Source organism: Odocoileus virginianus, chromosome 17 (assembly GCF_023699985.2).
Source record: "Odocoileus virginianus isolate 20LAN1187 ecotype Illinois chromosome 17, Ovbor_1.2, whole genome shotgun sequence".
Classification (NCBI taxonomy): Eukaryota; Metazoa; Chordata; class Mammalia; order Artiodactyla; family Cervidae; genus Odocoileus; species Odocoileus virginianus.
This window is the reverse complement of record NC_069690.1, coordinates 20,317,299-20,339,694: the sequence shown is the minus strand read 5'-3', so window position 1 is coordinate 20,339,694 and position 22,396 is coordinate 20,317,299. Positions and strand designations below refer to the sequence as shown.

Genomic DNA, 22,396 nt, shown 5'->3' with positions numbered 1-22,396 from the left:
AGTGATAGGGGTATTATTTTAGCTAAGGTAATCAGGGTGGAAGGCCTCTCTGTGGAGATGACATTTGAGTACAGACCAGAAAATGAGAAGAGGCAAGCTGTGAGAACATATGGGAAAATATTCCAGGAAAGTATTCTAGGAAAATCATGTTTAGGTAGGAGACAGTAGAGGAGAAGGTTCAGATGATTGTGGAGCTGATCCACTCTCAACCTGAAATGTCAGGATGAGTTTTTAACTTTGACTACTAAAAATTTACCTGATACAGTTACCACAAGCTCCCGTGGCAAACCAAAGATCCGGTTATCTGTGTCAAAGACTATTACCACAGAACTTGCAGCATCATGACGCACAAAAACCTAGGAAGATAAAGTGCAAGAATGAGGAAAATGTTTACTTAAGGTATGCTGTATCCACGCTATGTTCCTAGGGCCTTTACAGCAAACCGAGATGGTTGGTTGTAATCTAAAGTACACAAAATGCTACAAAAATTTCCCTTTTGTTGCTAAAGGATAGAAAGATAACTATCATAATCAGGAGATAGTCCGCTTTTCTTTGTTGCCTACAAGTTTCCTAACAAGAGTTTAATGTCAAACAGAAGTTAAACAGAAGTTTAGTTCCTGGTAGCTCAGCTGGTAAAGAATCTGCCTGCAATGCAGAAGACCCCAGTTCAACTTCTGGGTTGGAAAGATCCCCTGGAGAAGGGATATGCTACCGACTCCAGTATTCCTGGGCTTCCCTGGTGGCTCAGCGAGTAAACAATCTGCCTGCGATGTGGGAGGCCTGGGTTTGATCCCTGGGTTGAGAAGATCCCCTGGAGAAAGAAATGGCAACCCACTCCAGTATTTTTGCCTGGAGAATTCCATGGACAGAGGAGCCTGGTGGGCTGCAGTCCATGGGGTCACAAAGAGTTGGACATGACTAGGCAACTAACATATATATCTAACATATATATATTCCTGTTTCTAGAAGTATTATTAGTAACAAGAATTTACATTATACCACTCAAGTTGAGTTTCTTACCTGTGAATGTTGTTGCTGATACCCATCAGCGATGGCGTTGATGTTATGGACGCCTGGGGCTAACAGTACATGGAAATAACCTCCGTCTTTTGTGTGTACCTTTATTCCTTCATTGAGCACAATGACTGCTTTAGAGATTGGTTTTCCAGTCTTATCTTTAACAAACCCATGAACTCCCTTGTGAACCTGAAAAAAAATGTTTAAAATATCAATTTGTGTTTTTAATAAATGAAATATTGTCTGCCATATCAGCAAACAAAGAATGTCACAGTCATCAGTGATTGTAGCCACAGCAGATGGTGAGTTGGTAAGCCCTGAGGTAACTTAGGAAGCAAAAGAATACTTGCCTTCTAACAGCCATCAAACTGCAGCCACTCCCCATGGTGAGCCCTGAGAAAACTCAGAATGTGAAACACAGGATACTGGCCCCAGACAGCTGAGGTGCATGTCAAAGGAATGATTTTAGTGGGCTCACACTCTTGCATCTTCCCATGTATAGAAAATGGCTAACTTCCTTAACTTGAGATATCTGGTTTTCTTTAATTAACAACAACCTTTTGATGTTAAGACTACCTGCCCTTTGTTGCAAAACTCCTATACATCCTGGATCCTCCCCAACTTCCTCAGAGCAGTTCTTTCAGGGTTACTGGAGATGCTGCCTCCTGGGCTTTAAGTCCTAAAAGCTCTCACCAAATAAAACATAACTCTCAACTTTTAGGCCGTGAATAATTTTTTAGTTGACATTTTCATGAATCCAGATATCCAAGGGGCAATAGCTTGAGACACGACATAAACCAAAAAAAACCAAAACCACCCTCCAGAGGGCTGGCTTATTCCCCCGTCCCCACTGACTCTGACCTTGTTCGCTACTCACCCACTGCTGCAGGGGCCCAGAGACGGAAACAGGTGAGAAGAGGACTCTGGTATAGTCAAGCCTAAAATGTCAGAACCCAGATCTCCTATGCCTTGAATGTTTTACTTCCCACCTCAGGAGTAACGCTGTGCGATATTCCAATGGAAGAACCTGTGACATCTCACAGGGTTAAATTACCTCATCATACAGCAGACATGTGAGCTCATGTCACCTATTTAGGCAATATAAAAGGAATAAAACTCTCCTTTCTATGTCATTTAAAATAAATAATATTGAGGCTTCCCTGGTGGCTCAGTGGTAAAGAATCCACCTGTCAATGTCAGAGACGTGGATTTGATGCCTGATCTGGGAGGATCCCACATGTTGCAGAGCAACTATGCCCTCATGCCACAGCTACCGAGAGCCTGTGCTCTAGAGCCTGGGGGCCGCAGCTGCGGAGCCCACGTGCCCCAGAGCCCTGCTCCGCAACAAGAAGCCACCGCAGAGAGAAGCCGAGCACTGCAATGAAAAGGAGTCTCTGTCCGCCCCAACTAGAGAAAAGCCTACACGTCAGTGAAGACCCAGCACGGCCAGAAATAAATAAATAAAACAATAAAATTATTAAAAAATAAAGTCGATAACACAAAATTTTGGTAAAAGATGAAGAAAATGTTTTGATAAAAGTTTCCATTGAACATACTCCTGGGAGTTTGCTTCTAACAGAGGATTACTCACCTCCACCAACATGCTGAGAAGAGATTTCTTATTTTCTGCCCACAACGAAGGGAGTTGTGCTGCACTAGGAAAGTAGCAGCAGCTCGTATACACTGTGATCTCCGGACAGTGGCCATAGGTGACACTATAATCCTGGAATATAAAATTCACAAACAAAATAAAATAAAATAAAATATAAGAAACAATGTGTGTTGCAAATAAAGGTGAGAATGAAAAAAATAAAAAAATAAAATTCACAAACAAATGCAGGAAGATGAATAAGCACAAGTAAGAATGGGGCTTTGTAATGCTCAAATGGGATGAATCGAATAAAAAGACAACTTGGCTGATGTAAACAAAGAATCTGTAAAGCATTTCACAGCAAATATAAATAAACCCCTTGGTATTATAATCAGTCGCAAACACGTCTACTCCTAAAAGAATTCCTAAGACCAGGGGTTATGTCTAATTCATTTTTACATCTCCAGTGCTTCCTACAGTGCCCGGTTGGTAGAAGGGTTGTTGTTATGGTTTGTTGAATAAATGAAAAGTACATGCAGAGTGTCAGCTTCCCTTTAAATCCTGGAATTTCATTGCTGTTACTGCTGTTCTTGAAGTTCTTAGCGGCAGAAGCACAAGTACTTGGTCTCTGATACTCGCAACCTGGAGGCTCAAGCCTACCATACAGCAATATAGCAAATATTTAGGTAGGAACTACTTGTGTGGACAAGTTCCAGAACCTAACTTTCCACCTTCCCTCGACTGCCAAACCTCTTCTTCCTAATTCAATTCAGTTAATGACAATAACTCATTTTATCACATGGATACGAAACCTTTTATCTTTGATTTCTTGCTATCATCTAGAATTTGTTAACTCTGGTGAATTCCACCTCTACAGTATCTCTGAAACTTCATCCCTTGATTCCACTCCCATTGCCACTTTTCTAATCTCGGACTTCAGTTGTTCTTGTCTAGGCTATTCTAAAACAGTCTCCCTGCACCACAGTCTCTCCTTCCTCCAAACCATCTTAGCCCACTGTTAAGAGATTGTTTTTCCATAGCACAGCTCAGATCATGTCACCATATCCCTGTTCAAAACTTCAATGGCTTCCCATTCCTTACTAAAACAAAGCATTCAAAGCCTCAAACTCTCCTTCCATTCTTATCCTCTGTTGCTCTCCATTACACCTCATATTCTAACAAACTTAGGCTGCTTCTCTTAAAAAATCTTTATTTTATATTGGAGTATAGCTGATTAACAACGTTGTGTTAGTTCCAGGTATACAGCAGAGTGATTCAGTTCTACAGATACATGTATCTTTTCTTTTACAAATTCTTTTCCCATTTAGGTTATTACAGAGTATTGAGGAGAGTTCATTCACTTCGCTGTATCAGAAAGCCACCTATTCTTTCACCCCATGGCCAGGACGTATTTACAATCCCGTTCTCACCGTTTTCTACAAAACATACCTTCATGCTGCCCAGGTGACTGTGCCATTCTGCTCCACGCATTACTCCTCCTGGAATATTCTCATCTACAGAAGCGTTGGGAGATTTAGTGTCAATAAGATCGTATAAGGCAAGTCCTTGTCCTCTCTCCAAACAGCAACAACAGTAACAGAGGGTAGGGAAAATACCTACCTGATTTATTGGGGCAACTGGGCTGACCCATATGCATCGATGGATGGTTATTTGCATAAAGAGATGCCAGATGCTTTAGAGTCTCTTTGTTTTCCACTACAAAAAGAAAAATTCAGAAGTTAGCAGAGATATCAAAAGGATTTTTCTCCAAGTTCAACTTCATGGACACAGAATTCACATTCCTTTCCTTCAAGTAAATCTTGTGTCTTAAGGAAGTTGATTGAGGAGTTATTATAATTACGTACATGGTTCTGTTCACCCCAAGTAGGGAAAGGAGTACATTAAGACTATATGTTGTCACCCTGCTTATTTAATTTATATGCGGAATATATCATGCGAAATGCTGGGCTGGATGAAGCACAAGCTGGAATCAAGGTTGCTGGGAGAAATATCAATAACCTCAGGTATGCAGATGACACCACCCTTACGGCAGAAAGTGAAGAGGAACTGAAGAGCCTCTTGATGAAAGTAAAAGAGGAGAGTGAAAAAGCTGGCCTAAAACTCAACATTCAAAAAACTAAGATCATGTCATCTGGTCCCATCACTTCATGGCAAATGGGCAGGGAAACAATGGAAACAGTGACAGACTTTATTTTCTTGGGCTCCAAAATCACTGCAGATGGTTATTGCAGCCATGAAATTAAAAGGTGCTTGCTCATTGGAAGAAAAGTTATGACCAACCTAGACATCATATTAAAAAGCAGAGATATTACTTTGCCAACAAAGGTACATCTAGTCAAAGCTATGATTTTTCCAGTAGTCATGTATGGATATGGGAGTTGGACTATAAAGAAAGCTGAGCACCAAAGAATTGATGCATTACAACTGTGGTGTTGGAGAAGACTCTTGAGAGTCCCTTGGACTGTAAGGAGATCAAACCAGTCAATCCTAATGGAAATCAGTCCCGAATATTCATTGGAGGGACTGATGTTGAAGATGAAACTCCAATTCTTTGGCCCCCTGATGCAAAGAGCTGACTCATTGGAAAAGACCCTAATGCTGGGAAAGATTGAAGGTGGGAGGAGAAGAGGATGACACAGGATGAGATGGTTGGATGGCATCACCGACTCAATGGACATGAGTTTGAGCAAGCTCTCGGAGTTGGTGACGGACAGGAAAGCCTGGTGTGCTGCAGTTCATGGGGTTGCAAAAAGTCAGACACAACTGAGTGACTGAACTATTCTAGTCTGTTCACCCCAGAATAATCTGACCAAGAAGAGAAGCAACTTTCTTATATTAAAAGGCACTGTGAGTTTGACAAGTCACTGCAGAAAAATACAAACCTATTTTGGTATGTTTTACTACATTTGGGGGCAACTGTGGCCTAATTACAACATTCCTTGTAAACTTGAAAATGTATTGAAAACAACACAAATTATCTCCACATACAATGGCCTCAGACAGATTCAACAGGCAACTGTTTAATTCCCCACAAGGTGCAATCAGTCAGGCACAGTTTAGAGCAGGAGAGGGGAATTCAGTACCATTGCTTCCCTGATAGCTCAGTTAGTAAGAATCCACTTGCAATGCAGGAGGACCCTGGTTTGATTCCTGGGTCAGGAAGATCCACTGGATAAGGGAAAGGCTACCCACTCCAGTATTCAATGTTTGGTTACATGATATGAATTTCTTGGGGCGAGCACTGTGTCTTATTCACTTTTGTATTTCCAATATCTAGACATAATAACTGTTCCATAAGTGCTTAAGGAGTGAACTGAACAGGTGTGACAAGATGGCTACACTGAATAAAGCCAGGCTCCCTCCTACAAGGAACTGTTTGAACTGTTGACGAGTGTACAGTCTTCTTAGGCTGGTTATTCATGCAGTGTGCTCAAAGGCTCACCATTTTAAAGTTTCAGAAGGGACATTACCTAACTGAAATTTGAAATTTCCTATCTAAGCTTAAATGCTATATATGTAAAGTGACATTCTACATACCTGTTTGCACTGGCTTGTCATATGGGTATGTGACCAGCACCGAACCACCATCTAGAGCAACAGAAAGACTGAAGTCCTGTTTCTGAATCAAGTTTTCAATGATGGCTTTAGTCTCAGGTTGGGAGGCATTACCTAAAAATTAGAAAAGTCAAACATAAAATACCGAGTTTTAAAATTTTATTATGAGCAGCTAAGAAAATATTCCCCACTTGAACATAGTCAAAAGGTTAACTTACAAAATCTGTAGATAAACACTTTATTACACCGTAAGCCAATACCTCAAGAAAGAAAGATACATCCTAGGAGGCAGGTTATTTTGAGTTTTACATATTTTAGATAATGTTGAAAGGTCAATGACTCTTAGCAAGTTTAAGAAAATTCTTACTGGAAACAAAAAGAGATAGATATATCCTCTCTTAGACAATGATAACCTGTTTTTGAAAAAAAAAAAAAAAGATTTTCAGAAATTTTCTGCTGCATTGTTTGCAAGAACAAAAAATTAGAACAAAAATAAAATGTCCATCAGCAGGGAAACTGTTGAATAAATGAGAGTACTACCATACATTAATAGCATACTAAAATGCCATTAGTAAGGATGTTAGAGATTTGTAAGTATTAAAATAGACAGATATCAGTGATGTATCCAGTGGAAAAAGTTGCAGAATATCTATAGCTGATGATCCTTGTATTTAAGTAAATAAGAAACAGGCCCCTTCAAATCAACACACACATACATCGTGTGTGTGTGTGTGTGTGTGTATGTACACACATATATAAGAGTAGAGAGAGAGAATATCCATCTCTGTATGACTAGTGATGGAAACTTCTCCCTAATATTGGATTTCGAAGAAAAAACCTGAATTACCTTTGCAAATGAAAAACAAGGAAAACCTGCAAAGTTTTCAAGATGTCTCCATTTATACTGTACATCCTAGACAAGAAAGTACCCCTTAATCATTTAAATAACAGGATCAACCAATCTCCTAGCAAAGAGAAATAAAATTATCTGCAAAGTACTTTAATGGCCTAAAAAGAAGTCTTACTTGTGAAGTCTGTATCCAGGTCTTTGCCACGAGCATTTGTCTGTCCTGTCTTGGAAGTACAGTCTTTCTCTTGTGCTTTCTCTCGCCCATCTGGATTTAGAGAAGGGACAATCACAATTCTAGTCCTGTCAACCAACTAAAACAGAAACAGAAATAAATGGGTTTATTAGCTCTGTGTGAAATCAAAAGATACCTTGCCATGCCTCAAACAGAAAAGTCTTCATTATTTGTTTTAAACACAGATTTAAAAGGCAGAATTGGAAAATAAATAAAATTCTTTCTTGCTCCAAATAAATTTTAAAAAGAATCAAAAACTGTACAACTAATGTTCCTAGAGACCTCCCGAAAACTTTACATCAAGGGTCAAAAACCACTGCCTATAGACTATAATCCCCTGGAGGAGGAAATGGCAGCACACTCCAGTATTCTTGCCTGGAAAATCCCATGGATAGACAGGCCTGGCAGTCTACAGTCCATAGGGCTGCAAGAGTCAGACATGATTGAGCACACACACACAAAGGCTAAACCCAGCCTGATGCTTGTTACTGTAAATAAAGTTTTACTGGCACACAGTCTTGCCCATTCATATATGACTGTTTTTGTTCTGCAATGGCAGAGTTGAGTAGTTGCAACACAGAACATCTGACCCACAGAGCCCCAAATGTATATTACATGACCTTTTGTAGAAAAGGTTTGCTGACCACTGGCTGGCTTAGGTCAATAATAATGGCAATATGGTATTTCCAGATTAAAAACTAGAACATGTAATGTTCTAGTTGACAAATATCAATGTACATCTGCGAACAATGAGACAGAAGAGTTGAAATCAGCATATCAAAGAAATATGGGGTAGGATATTTGTCTTACCTTAATAATTTCCCTTCAGATGATCCATATCCATAGGTGTTAATACCTATATTTATGGCATGAACTTCTCATGTAATTTATCCTAAATATTTCTAATAGTCAATCAGAATAAGTGATCCCTGGTTTATTTGGTCTGGTAAAACAGTCAATAGCTTGAAAATATATTTTCAATCCTTTAATTAATTTATCCTAGAATCTTTCCCCTGAGGGAGATTTTCTTCCTAAAGTATATATGTTTGGGCTTAACCAAAGGTCTCTGGTTATGTATATATTTCTTTGAAGTCTCCAGACAATTCTGACACTTAGGTCAAAACAAATGGCAATCTAAAGCATTGTTGTTGTTGTTTAGTTGCTTAGTTGTGTCCGACTCTTTTGCAACCCCATGGGCTATATAGCCCACGAGTCTCCTCTGTCCATGGGATTTCCCAGGCAAGAATACTGGAGTGGGTTGCCATTTCCTTCTCCAGGGGATCTCCCCACCCAGAGATCAAACCTGTCTCTTGCACTACAGGTGGATTATTTACCAATGAGCTACCTGGGAAACCCAACCTAAAGTGATCTAAGCCTAATTAGACCAGTGAGGCAAAATCTCATAAATTAGGAGTTTTAAAATTCATAGTAGATGTTGTACCTTTTATAACCATAAGATCAGTAGGTAGTAATTGTGGCAAAATAATAGAATAAGGAGCTTTTAAAGGAATATTGATGCTTCTGGGGATGGAGCCCAGCCACTGAGACAAAAACTTCCCAGGTTTTTCAATGTGTAGCCAGGATTGAGAACCACTCTCCTAGGTAATCTCCATTTTAAAATGACAACATCAACAAAATCTTTGAAAATAGGAAGAAGTTAATGGGATCTCCTTTTTTGAAAACTTTTTGATCAAGTCTGATTTACGTTCACCTCACCTAATCCCACATCATGGGATCCTACTTGTGACATCAATTCTTTCCCAATTTCTCTCAGTGGAGGCAGTAGAGTAAAACAGAATAGCATAGGCTTTCGAGTGACACAAACCTGGGCTTAAATCCCAGCTTTACCACTTAGTAGCTGTGTGACCTCCTGTAAGTTATCAAATATCTCTGCCTCAGTTTTCACATCTATTAAATGGAGATAACATAATTGCAGGGTTGAGGATTAAATTATGATATATGTGAAGTACCTACAACATAGTAGGTATTAAAAAAATACTATTTCCTTTTCCCTTTCCTAAGTTCTATACAGACAGTGCCAATTAGTGAGTGTTGTAAACAGAGGCATACTCTTTCCTTCCTTTCTCTAACACAACACAGAAACCAGGCTGTTTAATCATATACAAGCAGCTTCTGGACCAGCATTATAGTCTCCAGTCATGGATGACTGAAGTTGGCACGGCTGTATCACTTTTTCTAAAATCTCTTAGCATCCAGGGTGTCCAATACTTTCATCTTTATTACATGAAAAGAAAAACTATTTCTCTTCCACCTCATTTTTCAATATAGTACCCTAACTGTAAATAACTGGCAATGGAAGTCCCTCAAATTAGAGTGTATATCACTGTGAGTGAAGAATTGAAGGGTAATATAAAGGAATAGAGGACTGAATGAAAATCTTTATTATTTCTTTTCCTCTATGGCTCTTAATATATACAAAGAAATATAGTAGACACTATTAACAACTATATACCAAGGTCCATTTTTAAAGAGTAAAGTTTATAACGATCTTAAAAGTACCACTGTATAAAAATCTAACAGGAAATTAAATTTTTAAAAAAATGATGCCTTGATATCAGTATACAATCAGTGAGTCACTGAGCTTTATCCTTTTAAAGCATGTCAAAACAGGTTATTCCCTTACTTGTGTAACAGCTGGGTTCTTTTTGTAGTTTAGACAGAGAAATTCTGCCAGAGCCAAAAGAAGTTCAGTTCCAACTGGAGCATTGCCATGGATACCAGCAACAAAACGAATCTTTGGTTCTTCAGGCTCAGATACATTGGGTTTATTGGAGATTTCAAGGGACCAAATGTGACGATATTCAGCACTCTGTCCCAAACTGTTGAAAACCAGAATCAAAAAGTCAGTAAGTAATCAAGTTACTTACTTGATTGCTGCCTTACTTGATTACTGTTAATGCTGCCTTACAGATTTTAAAAACAGAAATGAGAACAAAATTCAAAAAGTCTTAAAAAATCTTTAAAGAATAAATCTGTGTCAGAATACTTTAAGAAAATTAGGTTCCCTTGATCAAAGAAAGTCAAACAGATGTGAAATACTATCAGATTTAGGAATGACTATGATTGAGGACTGCATTTCTTAAAGTCCAGTCATTCCTCGATCATCTTCGTGATGTTTACCCAATCTTCTATAATCTATACTATTTCTTTAGTTAGTATATGTCTCTTAAGTTAACTCACTTAAATTTTTATTACTGAAATCTCTAAATATACACAAATGCATAAAATCTTACTTTTAAGATCTAAATGAATTTATGTAAATAAGACATTTTATATTTTAAATGCAGTACCAGAATCACAGCAAAACTAACTTTAAAGCCCTGCTTTCTCTGATATAAAGAAAGACTTATTAAGAGTTAGAAAAAAAATTGGCACTGAGAATTAATAGAATAGACAAAGCACTGCTTTTGCACAAAGGTATTTAATGATACTTAGTAAGCATTGGAGGGCCACCTAAAACTGTCTTGCATCCCAGCATGGGCAGATGTTGTGCATTAGGGGGGGACTATTTAACAAAAAATGCATGCTCAATTGCATTTAAAGGTTAAAAAACTTCACTAAGTAAATGGAAAGCAAATCAATGTCCAATTTTTTTTATTTTAAAATAAGAAAGTCTTTAACCTCTATATGGCACTAAGATGGACAATATTAAAACATGACCTGGGCAGAAAAGTTCAAGAATCAGTTGAGGAAAAGAGGTAACTGGTATCTTCCAACGGAAGAGAGGTAATTCCAGTTCAGTTCAGTTCAGTCGCTCAGTCGTGTCTGACTCTTTGCGACCCTATGAACCGCAGCACGCCCGGCCTCCCTGTCCATCATCAACTCCTGGAGTCCACCCAAACCCATGTCCATTGTGTCGGTGATGCAATCCAACCATCTCATCCTTCGTCGTCCCCTTCTCCTCCTGCCCTCAATCTTTCCCAGCATCAGGGTCTTTTCAAATGAGTCAGCTCTTTGCATCTGGTGGCCAAAATACTGGAGTTTCAGCTTCAACATCAGTCCTTCCAATGAACACCCAGGACTGATCTCCTTTAGGATGGACTGGTTGGTTCTTCTTGCAGTCCAAGGGACTCTCAAGAGTCTTCTCCAATACCACAGGTAATTGGTAATTGCCAAAGTAAATATGTGCAATTTATGTGCAAAAGTAAAATCCTTTGCAATCACAAACATTATAAACCAGAATTTGAGAAACTAAGTTTACTGGTAAAATTAAAAGAAACAGTGAAGGAAAAAAAAGTGAAAAGTAAAAGGCTAGATAATGTTCATTTGGTTTGGAGTAAAGACTTGTTAAGCTCAGGGCAAAATGTAAAGGAAAGACCCTACAACAGGCAAACAATAGGAATCAACAGATCAAGGAAATAATTTTGAAACAGTGAAAGTGAAGCACAGAAGCACAATGAAATGAAAGTAAAAGTTATCTCAGTCATCAGTTTCATGTAAGCCAGTACCGCATGTTTTCTCAGAACCCTTAATCACATGAGTCCCTAAGGCTTCAGGGAACAGTAACTGTGAGTAGAGACTAAAGTACAGAAAATGACAGCCAATCAGACTTCACTTTCTAATTTGAAGAAAAGGTTAAACATTATTCCTGACAAGTGAGCTCATAGTTCTAAACCTATCCCTTGCCCCTAGCAAAATAAAACTAAATAATATTTACTCAGAACATAAAATCTGCAGCTGAGAAGTGGAAAGGGTTTTGAAATCAAAGTAATCATTAGAAAGAGTGGTTTTATATTACTCAGCCATTAAAAAGAATATATTTGAATCAGTTCTAATGAGGTGGATGAAACTGGAGCCTATTATACAGAGTGAAGTAAGTCTGAAAGAAAAACACCAATACAGTATAGTAACGCATATATATGGAATTTAGAAAGATGGTAACAATAACCCTGTATGCGAGACAGCAAGAGAGACACAGATGTATTGAAGAGTCTTTTGGACTCTGTGGGAGAGGGCGAGGGCTGGATGATATGGGAGAATGGCATTGAAACATGTAAATTATCATATGTGAAACGAATCACCATTCCAGGTTTGATGATGATACAGGATGCTCGGGGCTGATGCACTGGGATGACCCAGAGGGATGGGATGGGGAGGGAGGTGGGAGGAGGGTTCAGGATGGGGAACACATGTACACCCATGGCGGATTCAAGTCAATGTATGGCAAAACCAATACAATGTTGTAAAGTAAAATAAATTAATTAATTAATTTAAAGAAAGAAAGAAATCTGATCTAAGGCAAAAAAAAGAAAGAGTGGTTTTACGTTTTCTGGAGGTACAGGCCACACATTACTGAACTAACAAGTAGCTCTGCTCCAGTGTTTCTTGTAAACGTTTCCAATATTCATTACTAGAAAGATCTCCAAGCAAATATCTGTTTCAAAGTAAGTTAATGCCAACTCTATACATTCAACCCAAATATTTCTAAATGAATTATAAGAACCATTTAATGTGGTTTATGCTCAATGTAACCTCTGTAAAAAGAATAAAGGAAGGAAGGAAGGAGAAAGAAAGGTAAAAAAAAAAGTCAGTAAGAAGGTGACACTTACTTGGTAAGATTTGTAATAAGTGGATAGTTCATCACAAGCCCTCTCAGAAACTCTGACAAGTCCTTGTATGAATGGTAACGATAAAGAGCCAGATTTGAGGAGGAGCGTAACATGAGGCGTTCCAAACCATTCTCAGCTGAAAGGTCTTTAATTAAAGCTTCAAACTCTTTAGTGGTCGGATCGCTGACATCATCAGTATTGGTACTGTCCCCCTTGCCTTTCTTTGATTCATTGTTTGAATCTGCTGAAGATCGGACAAGCGTGAAGTTGACCTGAACAGCACCTTCACTCTTTACGGTCACATTCTTGGTGACTGGGTTATACCTGCAACGAAGTAGACAGATCAGGGCCACACGCCCGCAGCTGGAGAACCCAAGCCCTGGGGAGACAGGGCAACTCAAGGCTGCTGAGCCTCTGCGGGGCTTTCTGGCAATAATCTTCCAGAACAGAGCTGTTTCTTTCATCCTCAGGCACCCAAATTCAGAGCATTCAGTTACTCACCCTCGAGCAGATGCGGTGATTTTATAAGTTCCTGGAACCAAGAGACGCCAGTAATCTCCATTTTTGTAAGTAGTTACTGGGTGATTAATTTCAGCAACACTAATGGTGGCATTTAATATACCTCTGCCATCTGTGGCATCTAGGACAAATCCTTTGACACCCTGATGGACCTGGATAAAACACAAGGATACCCAGATTTTACTGATAAAGGTTATCATCTAGTTATTTTGGGAGTTCACATCCAACATAACAGATTCTTAAATAATGTAAATGTGTGGAACAAACAGGAATTCAGGACTTCAGAGAAAAACTAAATGTAACCATCCATTAAATAAAACATTTTATTTTCCAAAAGGCAAATTTTTCATCAGTTATATTTGTCTTTACCATGAGGAATATAAACAACTGTTTAAACTTCAGCACTAATTTCAGAATATAGGACATTCATCAAGAAAACTGACCTGACTGCTTTAAAAAGGAAATGTCATTTAAAAAAAATAGAGGACTACTCTAGATCAAAGACAGTAAAGAGATGTAATAATCAAACCAAATGCAATGCATGAATCTTGACAAGATTGTGGTTCTAAAATACAGCTATAGAAAGACATTTTGAGGACAATAAGGAGGAAACTTGAATGTGGACTAAGTATTAGGCAGTATAGGGAGTTGGTGTTAATTTCCTTAGGTGCTCTCTCTCTCTGCTCTGCTCAGTCATCTCAGTCGTGTCTGCCTCTCTGCGACCCTATGGACTGTAACCTACCAGGCTCCTCTGTCCATGGGATTTTCCTGGCAAGAATACTAGAGTGGGAGCCATGCTCTCTCCTCCAGGGGATCTTCCCAAACCCAGGGATCGAACCTGTATCTCTTGCATCTCCTGCACTGGAGGTGGATTCTTTACCATTAGTGCCACCTGGAAAGTCCTTTTCTTAGGTGAGATAATAGCAATTGGAGATGTCAGGTAGGAGAATTAACTCTATTTTTAGACTACTTTTAAATATTCTGAAATACTTAGGGACAAATATCATAATGCCTGCAATTTATACTGAAATAGTTCAGCAAAAATATGTGTATGTGTATATGTGTGTGTGTGTGTGTGTGTGTGTGTGTGTATAAAAAATACAAATGCAGCAAATGTAAAAACTGTTAAAGCTAGGTAAAGGAAGAGTAGTATTTATTGTGTTAGTCTTACAATTTTTCCTAATGTTTAAAAAATTTCAGAATAAAGTGTTCTAAGATATTAGTATGTAAAATGAAAGTCCCTCAGTCGTGTCTGACTCTTTGGGATCCTCCAGGCCAGAATACTGGAGTGGGTAGCCGTTCCCTTCTCCAGGGGACTCTTCCAAACCCAGGGATTGAACCCAGGTCTCCCACATTGCAGGCAGATTCTTTACCAGCTGAGCCACAGGGAAGCCCAAGAATACTGGTGTGGGAAGCCTATCCTTTCTCCAGTGGATCTTCCTGACCCAGGAATCAAAGCGGGGTCTCCTGTATTGCAAGCAGTTTCTTTACCAACTGAGCTATCAGAGAAGCCCGTTAGTATATAAACTCACACCCTTTATGCCACTTTACTCAGAAAAGTACTGGCACAAAGGAGTACTCAGATTATTCTAATAATTTTCATCATTATTAGCATATGTTTACAGTCTTTACCTATTGGCTACCATGCACATCCAAACAAAAGAAAACTAATCATTTCTCAGTAAATTTATGGCAAAAAAAAACCAACACACACACACATTCACCCCATAGCCCATCTTTTGCTTCCTTAGTCACTCAGTTGAAACTGGCCCTTTGTGACCCCATGGACTGGAGCCCACGAGGATCCTCTGTTCACAGGATTTTCCAGGCAAGAATACTGGAGTGAGTTGCCATTTCCTTCTCCAGGAGATCTTCACCACCCAGGGATGGAACCTGGGTCTCCTGCATTGCAGGCAGATTCTTTACCAACTAAGCCACCAGGGAAGCCTAATATGCTGAGCTTGCTTATCACTTGGCAAATTTTTAGGTGTGTATCCAATTTATATTAGCCTTTTATAAAGACAAGGGTAAAAAGTGACACTGCCCATTAAGTGTAAAACATCATCACTACATCATTTAATCATTTCAAGCTTTTCTCCACACATAAAAATAAACTTATTTACATCCATAAATCTTCTAAATAAGTTTACTAAAATATGAATAGTTCAAACTGGAATTCCAATGAGGTGTATTCCAAAATCAATGCATGAAAATCACATGTACACACAAAAATCTTGCTCTTGGAAGAAATTTCCGATGTCACTCCTGAATAGTCACCTGTTTCATAAACTGGATTAGGGATCTTCGATTCTGTGCCCAAAATTTTGGCAGGTCTTTCTCAAATGGGTATTTCACACAACCTAGTTCAATAGTCACTTCAAAGCAATTTGTTTGCAAATAGTTCCAGTCCTGCATACCACCTGAAGGATAAAAACTTTAAATTAGTTACTCTGAAGAAGTTCTAACTAGCTCAGATCCCAAATGGTAAGCAACATTCCTAGTAAAAAGTCAAATTCGTTCTTTCATCAGCATAGTTGAACACCAGTAATGTGTTCATGTAAGAGTGCTTCGATGCTTGTGGTACAGGTAAAAAACATCTGTACTTTCATGTTCAGAAGAATTCAAGTGTAGCTCATACTCTTCCAATTAGCACATCTAATGTTCTTTATAATAGCCAGAGGAAAAATATAACATTTTCATCAAGTACAATAATTTTACTCAAAATTCAAAGTGCACCAAATATAAAAAATAGTTGAAAAAGTAATTTGAATGTTTTAAACTAATTATAAAATATTTTTAAAAGAATGATTATTTCTCAAAACTAAAAACTCAGTAACAAGCAGTACCATTGGGAGGACAGAAAATCCATCAAGTCGCATGGCCTTGATATAAAAGAATGTTTTACCTGGGACATTGTACCAACTGGCTCCATTTGTTATTCCATGAGGAAAATACTCATTAGGGTACATATTCTTACAAGGTCTACCTTGAAACATCTGCGAGTTTTCCTTAAAAAAAAAAGAAAAAAAGAATCTTTACTTGTATTTGTTTGTACCTGCATCAAAAAAAAACATGAGGGGGATAAGGAAAGACAGTAAGAGTGGTTACCAATAAGGTGTATGTTGGAGTGGATGGAGTCATGGAAGCAGAGACTTCTCAATGTATAGCTTTCTGCGCCACTTTGATTTTTTACTATATGGATTTATTACCTACTTTTTAAAACCAAAATTTAAAAAAACTGAAGACTTCATTTATTACTTGTATTTACAAGTAATATAAAAATCCAACCCAATCCCTCTCAAAAACAAAACCAAACTGTTCATATTCATACTTTCATTTCATGATCTCAAGAGGCTTAAAGTCCCTAAAACGTAGTTCACAAACAAGGACAGGTAAGCATCTTTCTCTGACTTGTTAGGGACCAAGGCAGCCCCTCTGTGCTCTGCACTTTGTAGTTACTTTATTCTGCTACAACTGGTTGCACCTTTTTCTTCCCTAAAGACAATACCCTGCTCCTTGAAACAGTTTGTGCCTTTGTGTCTTCAGTGTCCAGCAGTGTCTAGCACGGCATGTGTGCAATTGTTTGCTCAATACAGAGTAAAAAAAAAAAATTCTATAGAGGCACAAATAAACACTATTGAAAGCTAGAGGAGAGAAAGATTATTTCTGACTGCAGTGACAGGGGAATTTTCCTGAAGAAATTAAACTTTGAAAGATGGTCAAAACTTCACCTCTCTCTTTTGTAAATAGAAAATAAAAAGTACAAAAAAGTATAAAGAGAGAAATAATTTCTTACTTTCCCACCACTGAGGATTAACCACTTAACTTTAAAATATACAAAACAATCCCCTTTCATAAACTTAACATACCATTTACAGGCTTACCACTTACACCACTCTACTATCAAAGGAAAGGTATTACTTTAGATTCAATTCAGTTCAGTTGCTCAGTCGTGTCCGACTCTTTGTGACCCCATGAATCGCAGCACGCCAGGCCTCCCTGTTCATCACCAACTCCCGGAGTTTACCCAAACCTATGTCCATTGAGTCGATGATGCCATCCAACCATCTCATCCTCTGTCATCCCCTTCTCCTCCTGCCCTCAATCCCTCCCAGCATCAGGGTCTTTTCCAATGAGTCAACTCTTCACATGAGGTGGCCAAAGTATTGGAGTTTCAGCTTCAACATCAGTCCTTCCAATGAACACCCAGGACTGAACTCCTTTAGGATGGACTGGTTGGATCTCCTTGCAGTCCAAGGGACTCTCAAGAGCCTTCTCCAACACCACAGTTCAAAAGCATCAATTCTTCGGCGCTCAGTTTTCTTCACCATCCAACTCTCACATCCATACATGACCACTGAAAAAACTATAGCCTTGACTAGACGGACCTTTGTTGGCAAAGTAATGTCTCTGCTTTTTAATATGCTATCTAAGTTGGTCATAACTTTCCTTCCAAGGAGTAAGCATCTTTTAATTTCATGGCTGCAATCACCATCTGCAGTGATTTTGGAGCCCAAAAAAATAAAGTCTGACACTGTTTCCACAGTTTCCTCATCTATTTCCCATGAAGTGATGGGACCAGATTCCATGATCTTAGTTTTCTGAATGTTGATCTTTAAGCCAACTTTTTCACTCTCCTCTTTCACTTTCATCAAGAGGCTTTTTAGTTCTTCTTCACTTTCTGCCATAAGGGTGGTGTCGTCTGCATATCTGAGGTTATTGATATTTCTTTAGATTACTGGAATATTTATGTACATGTTGTGTATGTGTACAAAGGGAGAAGACAAGAGTGTTAGACTTAAAGTTTAAAATAGACTTCTGGTGACCTTTGAGGTGGCACTTCCAGGTGAAACAGTGTAGGTGGAAGATCGATGACAAGAAACTGAGGCATGAGAGAACAGCAAGGAAGTAGAGACAAGTGGAGACTTTTCAGTTTTCTTATTCTTCTTTTGAACTAATTTTAGACTTGTAGAAATGCTGAAAAAATAGTACTGAGTTTTATACACCTTTGATCCAGTATTTCCTATGTTAGCATTTTATATAATCATAGCACATTGATCACAGAGAAGGCACTGGCACCCCACTCCAGTACTCTTGTAGGCTGCAGTCCATGGGGTCGCGAGGAGTTGGACATGACTGAGCGACTTCACTTTCACTTTTCACTTTTATGCATTGGAGAAGGAAATGGCAACCCACTCCAGTGTTCTTGCCTGGAGAATCCCAGGGATGGAGTCGCACAGAGTCGGACACGACTGCAGTGACTTAGCAGTCGCAGCAGCAGCACATTGATCAAAACAAAAAAACTAATTCAGTCGTGTCCGACTCTTTGCAACCCCATGGACTGTAGCCCATCAGGCTCCTCTGTCCTTGGGGATTCTCCAGACAAGAATACTGGAGAGAGTTGCCATGTCCTCCTCCAGGGGATCTTCCCAACCCAGGGATCGAACCTAGGCCTCCCTCATTACACACAGATTCTTTACTGTCTGAGCCACCAGGAAAGCCCTAACATTGGCATGATACTATTAACTAAAATAGTCTACATTTTATTCAAATATCACTAGTGTTCCACTAATGCCTGCTTGAAATTTTCTCTTCCCTTGATATCTGTCACATTGTATAGCTCTGTTTTTTCACTTTCACTTAATTGAATTAAAATTAAATTTCATTATACTTAAAATATAATAAAAGTTATTGTAGAAAATTAGAAAATTGAGGCAAGCAAAAAGAAGAAAAATATAAAGCCAGAAATCACCAATCATTTTCTATTTTGGTATATAACTTTTGACCATTTTTTGACCCTTTTCTCTTTTCTCTTCACTAATTGTCAAAGGGCAGGCACTTCTTCATTTCTTTTTGCTTTTCTGCTCTCCCAGAAGCTATGCATTTGGAAGATTTTCCTTTAAATCCACCTGCCCTTTTAAGTTGTGCTTATCCCTTTAAATACACCAGATCCTTTGATTTGTATGTACTTTGAAACCTCTTCCATGTATTCCACTACTTTCACCTGCCCAGTTATTATGTTAGCATTTTCAGATTTAGGTTTCAGATTAAGGGCATATTCACTGCTTGGTGGTCATTCTGAATCACCTTAATGCCTGCCTTTCCTTAAACTTCCCTCTTTTGTCTTCATTGATTTTGGAAGGTTTTATGCTAATTTCAAATAAATCATACAAAGAAAGACAAATACTGTATGATATCACTTCTATGTGGAATTAAAAAAATACAACAGGAATACATGTAAATCCATGGCTAATTCATTTCAATGTATGACAAAAACCACTGCAATGTTGTAAAGTAATTAGCCTCCAACTAATAAAAATAAATGGAAAAAAAATACAACAAATTAGTGAATATAACAAAACAGACTCAGAGATATAGAGAACAAACCAGTGATTATCAGTGGGGAGAAGAAAAGGGAAGGGGCAATACAGGAGTAGGGAATTAAGAGGCACAAACTACCATGTATAAAGTAAGCTACAAGGATATACAGAATAACACAGGGAAATAGCTGATATTTTATAATGACTATAAATGGAGTACAATCCCTAAAAATTATGAATCACTATATTATACACCTGTAACATATAATATTACACATCATATGTACTTCAATTTTTTAAAAATTAGGAGAAAAAAATGAAGAATATGAGTAAAACAAACAATAATTGAGAAGACAGAATCAGAATGAAATGCATATCAGATTATTCACAGTTCTGCTTTAGTTCAAGGCACAGTGATCTACTGAGAGAAAGACAGACAAAGCTGGGATTAGAAGGCTCAAGTAGAGGATAAAGGCTCAGAATCATCACAGCGGGAAATGAGCCAGGCAGTCAAGTTGCTTGCTGGGGAGAACTGAGGGCTAGGCTGAAGTTAAAGTGCGCTGTATATACATGTTGTAGTCAACTGCCGTAACTGTGTGACTTTTCTGGGATGTACCAGAGAGATGACTATAATTAATAAGGGTTGGCCATTGGCAAGGCAGATATGTCAAAAGGGCATAAAAGATCCTAAGACCCATCACTGAAAGGTATGTCCATGGGTCTAGGCTGGGTAGAAAATAAACCAAATCAAAAGGGTTAAAGGCCAAAGGAAACATAAAGAGGCTAAGGAACACAAAGTTACAAAGAAGGTGAAAAGTGGAACGATAATAATGGGCAGAATGTGATGGAGATATGTATAAAATTTTATCTCTTAGTTTCTACTTTGATGATTTTTTTTAAAAAATTATTTCAGGTATATCCTTCTAAAATGGCATGTCCAAATAGAAGACAACTATACTTTAAAGTGAAATAAGACACGTACGCCCTGTTAGAAACTGAACAATCTCACAAGGTCACCTTGTATAGAATGAGGGAGTGGGAAAAGTAGAATGACAGAAGGGTCTGTCTAGAGAGTACAGAACTGCAGTAATAAGTTTCATCTATCAATGACCAATAACATCACAGACTGAGTCAGTAGTAAGACCAAAAACAGAAACTAACAAGCCTAGTTCCCAAGCTTCAACTTTTAACATGTTTTCTAAGAACAATTTTTAAAATAAAATTTCATACAACATTTCTGATTATGAAAGTAACATATATTCATTATAGGAAGTTTACAAAATACAGAAATTTCTACCTGTTCCCTGTAGCATGTTACTACTAGGTGCTTAAACACCTTAGACTATAGGTTGGCAATTTTTTTCTGTAAAGAGCCAGACAGTAAAGATTTTAGGCTTTACAGACTCAAAAGGTTCTATTGCAATGACTTGATTCTGCCCTCTCTGCATCTATTGAGATGACTGTAGTGTTTGTCTTCTTTAGTCTGTGAATGTGGTGAATTACACTGACTTATGTTCAAATGTTGACTGAGAAAGCAGCAACAGACAATATTTTAAAGAATGGATATGGCTGTGTGTCAATAAAACTTTATTTACAAGAACAGGTGGTAGGTTAGGTTTGGTTCTAGAGCTGTAACTTGTCAACCCTACCTTAGACTACTTTATGAGATTTAGAGTTAAGTATTTGTCAAATGAAATAAACTAGCAGTTTGTTTAGTTTATTACGTTCCAGGTACTGTGCTAAAAGCTATAGATGCAAAGACATTACCTGAGCTTAAAGGCTAACGGGGAAACACATGCAGTGCATTAGAAGAGACTGGGAGCATTCAGGGTGTTACGGCCGTAGACCACATGCAGCACATTTAAAAGGGAGGTGGGAAACAAAGAAGAAAAAGAAGTAAAGTGGTCTGCAAGGAAAAAAGGAAGGCTTAACAGAGAAGAAAGCACTTGACCTGAGACTTGTAGGGCTTTGTCTTAATGCATCTTTTAATGAAAAATTAATTTTTATAACATTTTATGTTTGAGCACAAGCTTACCTTGGAATAAGAAAGTGCTATTTGTTGAAACACAGCATCATCTGGTGATTTACTATATGTGGCAATGCCTTGTTCATCATCATCAAAAGGATAGTTAACCACCAAAGTACCTATAAGGGAAATGAAGAAAATGTATTGGGTTATTTCTTGCAAGATGGAGCATTAACAGAAAGTAAGCTTTTCACAATACTGCGAGGGACAGGACAACCAATGCAATTTTCCAAGACTAATTTCCTCAATAGAAATTAAAAAGTTGCTAATTTCCTTGAAAGAAAATCAAAGCAGATAAATAAAATATCAGTATTAAACAGCTGTGCATGACACTTACAGGCTGCGTTAACTGGAAAGGTCTTGGGAGTTCACCTGAACTCACAGGCATAATCTACACATTAGAACTGAAATCAGAAGTATACAGGCTTAATTAAACAATTTCACTTTTGTAATACTAAGGATCAGAAAATGTGAGCAAAACTTGATTTTTTTTTTGTAAATTCAGACATTTATAAGCTCAAAGAATTTTAAAATAAGAAAGAACTCTTGAAGTCCAGTTAACCCACCCTCTTTGTTTTGTAGATGTGGAATCTAAATTGAAGATGCTAAACAACTTATGCTATGGATAGGAGAACTAGTCTTGACCTTCACCCAGAAACAAATGCTAAAAATTTCTATTATGCTCATGTTATAAA

General features: G+C 38.1%; 1 protein-coding gene across 1 annotated transcript in view; it reads right to left on the bottom strand.

Annotated features, from left to right (window-relative positions):
* The window catches only part of CPD (carboxypeptidase D), a 66,590-nt gene that overhangs the window by 5,336 nt on the left and 38,858 nt on the right, over positions 1–22,396 (bottom strand). Inside the window, exons 8-20 of the mRNA XM_020886821.2 lie at positions 21,711–21,820; positions 16,261–16,363; positions 15,633–15,775; positions 13,338–13,507; positions 12,837–13,160; positions 9,911–10,106; positions 7,210–7,345; positions 6,167–6,298; positions 4,229–4,324; positions 4,058–4,122; positions 2,609–2,740; positions 1,021–1,206; positions 257–356 (exon numbers count right to left, since the gene is read on the bottom strand). Coding sequence (XP_020742480.2) covers positions 257–356; positions 1,021–1,206; positions 2,609–2,740; positions 4,058–4,122; positions 4,229–4,324; positions 6,167–6,298; positions 7,210–7,345; positions 9,911–10,106; positions 12,837–13,160; positions 13,338–13,507; positions 15,633–15,775; positions 16,261–16,363; positions 21,711–21,820 — 1,893 coding nt within the window. The remainder of the gene's footprint in view (positions 1–256; positions 357–1,020; positions 1,207–2,608; positions 2,741–4,057; positions 4,123–4,228; positions 4,325–6,166; positions 6,299–7,209; positions 7,346–9,910; positions 10,107–12,836; positions 13,161–13,337; positions 13,508–15,632; positions 15,776–16,260; positions 16,364–21,710; positions 21,821–22,396) is intronic.